This window comes from Gavialis gangeticus, unplaced genomic scaffold, assembly GCF_001723915.1.
Source record: "Gavialis gangeticus isolate Ggan-Ray unplaced genomic scaffold, GavGan_comp1, whole genome shotgun sequence".
Classification (NCBI taxonomy): Eukaryota; Metazoa; Chordata; order Crocodylia; family Gavialidae; genus Gavialis; species Gavialis gangeticus.
Window position 1 is genome coordinate 93,246,103 of NW_017729031.1, and position 8,501 is coordinate 93,254,603.

The 8,501-nt window shown below is 40.6% G+C and overlaps 1 protein-coding gene across 1 annotated transcript in view; it reads left to right on the forward strand.

Moving 5' to 3' along the window:
• Positions 1-6,807, forward strand: part of MREG (melanoregulin) — a 44,122-nt gene extending 37,315 nt beyond the window's left edge. The window contains exons 3-5 of the mRNA XM_019523383.1: positions 998-1,088; positions 4,207-4,370; positions 5,085-6,807. Of these exons, the coding sequence (XP_019378928.1) occupies positions 998-1,088; positions 4,207-4,370; positions 5,085-5,219 (390 nt within the window). The 3' untranslated portion in view covers positions 5,220-6,807. The remainder of the gene's footprint in view (positions 1-997; positions 1,089-4,206; positions 4,371-5,084) is intronic.
• Positions 6,808-8,501: the final 1,694 nt, after the last annotated feature.

An 8,501-nucleotide genomic window follows, 5' to 3' on the forward strand; every position in this document is an offset into this window, starting at 1 on the left:
GTGTGTGTGTGTGTGTGTGTGTGTGTGTGTGTGTGTGTGTGTGTGTGTGTGTGTGTGTGTGTGTGTGTGTGTGTGTGTGTGTGTGTGTGTTGAGCTTCAGACCTGACTGATTTAAAAGTAAAATTGGGAATTATCGTATTCTCTTCAAACTACAATAATCCATCTGAGGTCTGAAGTACAGCTCTAGATGTTTCCTGTCTACAAATCGCGAATAAAGTAGTCTTTCTTTTAAGCTATAATCTGCAATCGAACTTCAGTGTGACTTAAAGTCTGTAGACTACCTTGGGAGTTACCCCAGTTTAAGTGAGGGGGCAGAATGCAGTTGTTTTGAACTCTCAAGGAAATCTGAGAAATGTTCATGAGTTAGTTGACCTAATTTATCTTGAAGTAAGTGGGTGCCAGGCTGCTGACATCGGTGGTAGACAAACAGGGTCTAATAACATTCTAAGGGGGATCAGTGTTTGGTTTTGATGAAAAATGGACTTTAGGAAGAAAATGTCCATTTCTTTTTTTCATGCAAGTAAAAAGATTGTGTTTTGGTTTTCATATTTTCATCAAAAAGAAGATAAGAGCTCTCATTCAATATTTTTTACTTTTCAACCAGCTCTAGGTCTAATAACACTATTAAAAAGATGAGCAGATATTCTCAAATTGCAATTATAATTGGCTTCGTAATTAGAACTAACCTTATGCTGACATGTGAATGATATTCATGCTGATATGCTCCAGGTCACTTAATCCATGACTGCATTCATTCCCTGCTAACAGTGTTCAAATATTAAATGCATTTGTATTAGTAAAGTCAACACTTACGACCCACTTCTATACAGGGAGCAGATCTGGCCTGTAAAATGTTACTGTTGCATACACCTCTCAAAATGCAATATAATCTGACCAAAGAGTGTTCCTGTGAGGAGAAATCAATGGGAAAAAAACCTGTAGGAGAGGTGTCTTGCAGTGAAGAACACTGAATCTTTATTCTCCCATTTTTTTGCAGGAATGGCAAAAACTCAACTATGACATCTATACCTTGCGGCAAACACGAAGGGAAGTGAGAAGCAGGTGGAAGCACATTTTGGAAGAGTTAGGTAAACTGGAGGACAAAATTACATGTATTTATTCTTAGCAGTATGGGGAGATGGCATGCTCATCCCTTCCCAGCATAATGTACTGTGAAATGAGAAGTATTTCACAAAGTTTATGTAGCGTGGTTATAGTGAGCAGTGGTGGAGGCGTTCCAGCTAGTAGAAACAAGTGTGCACACTTCTACCTCACAATGACATGTATGATGTCTATTTATTTAAAGTCCACTTAAATCACAGAAAAATATGTTTGGAAGGGACTTCCAGAGGTCATCTAGTCTGCCCCCCCCATCCAAACTGTCATACACAAATCCATTGTCTAACCCAATGCTTCCCAAACTTTTCATCAGCATGACCCCTTTTCCTCAGCGTGGCCCCTCACTCCCAACTAGAACCCCGCATCTGCTGATGTCGCAACCCCATTTGGGGTTATGACCCACTGTTTGGGAACCTCTGGTCTAACCTACTAGCAAAACTACATAGTCAACCCTGACACAACCACAAGACATAACCCCCTAACCTGACGCAAGTAAAGCAGGGGGCCCACGACAGCTAATGTCTTGCTGCTGCAAAGAATGTTACACTACTTGCAGAAGTTTTTTATAGTAAAAAAGGATTTTATCATGCAATTTTTATGAGTGAGACAGAAACTCTGAGAGAGAACAGATTTCTTTTTTAAAAAGCCAAAAATATCTTCCCAATTAAAAAAAAATGATGAAGTATTCTTCCCCCACTCAACCCCATTCAGTGAATATCACCAGATCTGCAGAGTGTCACAGGCCAGCTGGGCACTGTGAGTGTATTAGTTTCATCACAGGCCAACTGGGCTGTTTGATTCAGTTTTGGATCGAGGAGGCGAAGTTGGGAGTGAAGTGAAGGCAAATTTATTATAGTTTACACATATACAACAGTTAACAGAAAGATAAATGCTATAAGCAGATAATGCAGTATTAAAGAGCTAATAGTAAATAACACTTAATAACAACAGATAGATCAGTTCTCTCACAGGCCAGCTGGGCACTGCAAGGGTATTAGCCACTGGGCTGTTCAAAACAACAGATAGACAGACATGGGTTGGTAACTTTATTGATAGTCCCTTAATGCCAGGTGCGCATCAAGTGATTCCAGCTAAGTCAGGCATCCCCAGTTGATGCTGTCGGAGGGATTACTGGGGAAGGTCCCTTGATCAGGAGCTGATCCTCACTCACACCGGGAGTCTGGGGTCCGGGCGTGAAACAGAAATGACTGTTCTGTTCCCTCCTTCCTGCTGGTTAGCTGATGCACATGCTTTTTATACCTAGTCTTATGCTAATCTGTTGGCTTTAGAGCCACTCATAATGTTGCCCTATAGCTGTTACCCTATGGGATTGAAAGGTATTAAAATTATTGTAAAGGGTTACTACCCAGACTTGGGTTTATCCAGTAAGCAAATTATAATGCAGCACCTTTAGGTTTGAAATTGGCATTGCTCCACCTAAGCCCCAACCCTTTTTAGGTTTCATTTGAATATGCTTTCCTGGAATGTGTTGGGTGTGCCAGGCAGTTGGATCTAGTTTTTATCGTCAAAGCTGAATCCTGAACAGAAACTGTTAGGTCAGCTAATCTCACAGCTACAGCTTTGCCTGTGGGGCCCAGTCAGTTCCATGAACAGTTAATTTTATCGTTTTGGTTAAACTTACGACAGACAAGTTACATTTGTGGCTTCCAAACTTACAAGCTTTATATTAACTAATATTACCTGTTTAGGCAAAATACTAAATGCCTCTAAGAAGCACATATTTATTGCTTATTAATCCCTGTGGTTCTGGCCGTCACAGCACAGTTGTAAGCAAACTGAAGTATGGTGTCAACAAGTTAAACTTCTTGGCAAGTCCACCTTTCCATTCCACTGCTCTGTTGAGCTATCAGGAGACCAGTAAAATCAATTTATTGATCAAGGCACTTCTGACTGTGCCCTCTGGAGGTGTCTGGAAATGGTATGTTGGGCCTGATTTCCTTATTACCTTGCCCCTTGTGTAATTACTGACACCTAGACAAAATAGAGACCAGATTCCAGCACATCAGAAATCTAGTGACTTACAGATATTGCCTGCCTATAAAAGATGAGGGACCAATGAGAATAAAGCCCAGTGAGTGTAACTTACCATGCTTTTTCCTAGACAGAGAAAGGGCATTAGCACTAGGATCAGAGTTCTTTGTCCCTGAATGTGAATCTGATAAAGATGGAAATCTCATAAAGAATCAGATTCCCTGAATGGGAATCTCATAAAGATAATTGTGCATCAGCACTTATCTGGGTCAGTCAGACTTGATTAGCTTCTACAAACCATCTGTTAGCAACCTCTCTTCCTCTCTCCCCTTTAGCCTTTTACAAGCTAAAACAAGCTACCTGCCTCTCCATCTCATCTAGATTAAAGTCTACAGTAGATGCACGGTATTAGAGTACTAACATATTGAGGTCCTTAGGCGTAAGATACTACTATAATAAAGTACTCTTCAAAAAGCAGTTGTGCCAGGTAGTTCTGTACTTATTTTACACACAAGTGGAGAAGGTTGAGACATGGAGCAGTCATTGGATGGGATTATAGTAAATCCACAAAGTTGTGGCAGAAGCAGATATTTTGCTGTCTAGTCCCATGCCTTAATCACAAGACCATAAAATTTTCTGTACAAATCTTCTGTCATATGTTACCACAGATTTTCTGTGGCTGGAGCTATGAAGAAATCTTAGAGATTATGCTCAGCCCTCTTCCATGGGAAGACTCCTTTAAAAAATTGCTTACTGTTTCACATTTACTGCTGTACCAGGTTGGTTTTTTCCTTTCATTATTTTGATCAGAGAAATACTGAAAATGTGCAGCCCTTGCTTGTAGTCACCAAGGTGTGTGGGGAGCAGGCAAGTTATTTTGAATTTACTTGCTATACACACAAGCACCCTGCAAGGACCATATAAGCACAAGCGCATCTCCTTATTCAGTGCCGTGCATATAGATGCAGTGCATGTGTTGAATTTTTGAATGCTTTCTCTCTCGTTTGTCCCCTTATGATTCCCATGACAGCAGCATTTACACCCTGTCACATTTGGTTACTTTGACTTAAAACTGACTTGACACCTTTCTTCTAGGTTTCCAGAAGGAAGCAGATTCCCTGCTATCAGTCACTAAACTTAGTGTTGTCAATGATTCCCGAAACACGGGTAAAGCCCGGGAGATCCTGTTAAAGCTCTCTGAGGAGACCAACCTTTTTCCTGCAAGCTGGGAACTGTCTGAAAGATACCTCTTTGTGGTGGTAGGTAACTAAGTGTTCCTATTTTGTTTGAACTCCTCTGGCTCTACAACTGTGGGCACAAACAATGCCACTAGTAGCAGATTGTGCTGGATACAATTCCAATAGATGTCAGACATGAATATCAAGGCTGCTGACACGTGTGAACCGCACCCCCCCCCATGCTTTACTGGAAGAAGCAGCATCTTAGTTTGACCCAGCTCTGCAGTGTTTGTATAGATCAGACACTTCAGTGTGGCTTTTTGGCTCTTTTACCTAAAGCTGATTCAATCAATGGCTAGATAAAAGCACCAAAAAGCCCCGCTGAAGTGCCTAATCTATACAGACGTTGGGTGAGTTGAGTCCAGCTAACTCAATGGCTCTTCTTGGTGTGTGCTGGACTCGATACAGGAGTATGCTGAGTTTAAAGCAAAGCACTATTTTTATTTTCACATCTGCAAGAAGCTATAATGTAAGACTGCACTTGTGGCTTGACCTTTTTGCTTCCTTTGGCACAAATACAATGGCTTCTGTACTGGAGGGCATCAGCCTGACTAGCACTGGTTTAGTGAAAGTCTGTGCTGTTGCTTTCTTCGTAGTTGCAATGACAATGCTGGCATGATGTGATGGAAAAGGCTTCATGGTTTTTCTAAACTTGAGGAGAGCCAGTCTGAGACTTGAGTGGGCATGAATGCAGATCTTGGGATACTAATCGTTCTAACTCTCTTACTTTGGCAGGATCGTCTGATTGCTCTTGATGCCGCAGATGAATTCTTTAAGATCGCCAGCGTTACGTACCCAAAGAGACCCATTTCAGCTCAAGCAGACAGCTGTCCAAAAGAAATGCAGTGCCTCTCTGCTTCAAAACCATGAAAGGATTACCTGGAGTGCAGGGAGTGTAGGGAGCAATGGGTTTCATTTTCCTGTTTGGAGCTGGCTCATGCAATTTTCCTCCTTCAGAACGGACCAGCAAAGGTAGAGTGTACAAGTAACATGACTTATTTATTGTGTGTTGAGGTGAGGGAAGTACAGTAAGAGAATCAAAATGGACTAGTGGGCAGTCTTGACACAGGGATGTCTCCCAGGGGAATGGAAAAAGCGCAGGTATCAACTTTCTTGCTGGTGGAAGGATATGAGACCAATTGACAAATGAATATGGGCCCGTATTTGGGGAGTGAATAATGGAATCCATTGTACAGTCTTACTATTACTAGCTGTAAAAGCTGTGATATCTCTAGTTCCAGCACCACATAAAAATATCTTTTTCTAGCCCCAACTTCTTTGTTCCCTCCATTGTCTTTGATAGCCAGGAGAACCTGCAGTGGAAAGATTTTGACCTTGTTTGGCTACAGATTAATTAAATTTTGCTGTATGACAATTTTGTCCCTCAATTAAAATGGACAGTGCCGTATGTTACATAAATGAGGCTGTCTCCCACCCTCTTGGCAGCCACACTCAGGAGTTTGCTCAACAAGTGGTACGTGAATAAACTTGTTGGTGGATTTAGCTGCATGTGAAAAGACTACACTTATCAGAATTTCACAGCATCAGTTGACAGAAGCACCACCTCCAGTTTCATCATTAGTACTACATCAAAAGAATGCCCCATCCCTTCTTATTTTTGCAGCCCTGTAGTTACTCTTTGAAGGTGAGGTCAGCTGAGAAGTGCGATTTGACTTTTTTCTGCTGGATCTGCTCTGTGAAGATAAAAAATTCTCCATGATTTTTAAAGACTGAGCTGTATAACTCAAGCACGAAGCTAGCATGGATACAAGGGTTCCTTGCTCCACATGTATTTCCCAGTAAGCTTCTGTTTTAAAGATGGTTTTTGAAAAGCAGGTGCGATGTTGGATTACTGAAGCTTTTTCACTGGATCACTGTAAAACTTTTTGCAGGTGACTAACAATATAAGGGTATGTCCATTTTTTTGGGTGCTCATCTTGGCAACTTAAAGGAAGCTGTTTTTCAGGAAACAATGAGCACAGTTCCAGAAAAATCAGTCTTCTTTAAGGTGCCTCAAGTTTGGCACCCCAAATCACTGGTCACTTTTGAAAGCTTTGCTTATTATAGCTGCATTTTTAGAAGAGAGAAGTGTACTGCTTATTAGGGGAAAAGAGATGTATTATAAGAAATTGTGAAACAAGCCTTTTAATATAAATGTCCTTTATACTTTATCTTGCCATTTTTGACTGGTAATGAGCAAGTTTTAGAGAGGGGACATAGTCGTTTTAGAATCAGCAGGAGTTCATTGCTGCTTGTTCAATGGCCAACTGAGAGTTAATTTCAGTGGCTTCCCAAAAAACAAAATAGCAAGATAGAGCTTTTATTTGTTTATACCTATAATGTTAGAAAATTATATGTATTTATGAATTTTGTCAATCTTCCTGGAAAATGTTTCCCCTATTGGTTCTATATGTTGATGAAACATTAATTTAATAAACAAAATTTCTTGTGAAAATAATGGTGACTGTCTCTTCATAACTTCAGGATGTATCGCAAGTAGCAACATACAGTTTGATTGCTACTGATAAGGGGCACCTATACACAAGCGCGGAGGCTTCTCTGACACATTGGAATTCCAGTGCGTTGGAGCAAACTCAATTAATTAATTGAGTTTGCTGGAGTGCGGCAATTGCTGTGCTCCAGCAGCCTCCTGCGTTTTGTGCATCAGCATCTCTGTGCTTAAAAATGGTGGTGGGGGCAATTGAACTAAAGCTCGTTCACCCTTCCACTCCCGGAGCACGTGTAAAAGTACCTAAAGTGTGTGGGTGTTCATAGAGGGTATACTGTCGAGGCCTGTTGACTATGTGCTTGGGCAATGAATTTTTATTGAGTACAACTATATTCATACGAGCCTCTGAGAATTAATTACCTGTTCTTCTTTGAATTTCAATGGTGTTTGGGCACCTACCTCATTTAGACTGCTTTTTAAATTCCAGTCCTGTGGAGAAGTCAGTTGCTCACTTCCTGTTGATGTTTTCCCCTTCTTTATTCAGGAAGTATATGTTTATCCAGTTAATGTTTAAAAATCTTCCCTATCTATGTTAATGCATGGTGGTCACTGTTATAGAGACTGCAGTGTGAAGGTACTGTTTCATAAAAAAGGGATCAAACAATTTAGAAATTGTATAGTAGAAACAGCACTTGAGCTAGAAGATCCAGGCGTAGTTAAACTGTAACGGTGTAGATTGGTGTAACAGATTATACAAGTATCACTTGATATTGGAACAGCTGTTATGATGTAGCTGTTATTTCTACGTGTTCCTATAGCTGCATAAATGGAACAAAAACATTGGGACATTAAACCTGTTTCAGGGGTAAATTTACAGCGATTTATCTCTAATTAGGCTACTACTGGAGCATGCAGGTGTAATGGTTGCATGGTAGCAGCTAATTACCAGCTCCTGAGCAGCAAGTCCCCCCTTTCATTTTTCAAGAAATAAAAAAAGTGGTTTCTCTCCATAGCCATATTTTTCCATGGTGTGAAATTATTGGGAATCATTCAATGGCGCTACTGCAGAACTGTTCAACTGTTAGCCTTGTTCAACAGTGCAGGATTTAGGTTTGGGGGGAAATGTTTGTTAGCTATATCACAAACGAGGCCTTTTAAAGCATGAATTCTTTTCTCTAGCTATTGTCCTATACCATACCACACACTACAAGATACACTGTATAAGCGGATTGAAGTGGCTTTCACCCAACATAGGGAAGAAGCAGCCTAAAAAGAGCAATAGATTGTATTAGTGGTTGTGGGAGCTCAGAAGCATAGAAAAGGAAGAATATAGAACATATGGAGACAGAAGTTTCCTCTCATCCCCACTGCACTTAATGGTGAAACTCTTTACTCATGTATTTGATGCTGTTCTCCAGTTGTAGATATTGAAAACGAGATGGTAAATTTGGCATTTAAATCTGTTTGGTTATTTGTAAGTAACTTAGAGTCTTGAAGATTTTTACTTAGATACCTCAGATCCTCAGGAGACGAAGCACGGGTTAGAAGAACATAAGCAAGAGACTGTCTGTGAGGAATGCTGACACATAAGGTATGCTGGGACTCTCTATTAATAAAGTACAGGATCAGAGAATGAGAAAGGAGCAAGAATAAAATGTAGGCAGGTCAGAAACACTCACATTGCCTGGAGAATGATAATTCGG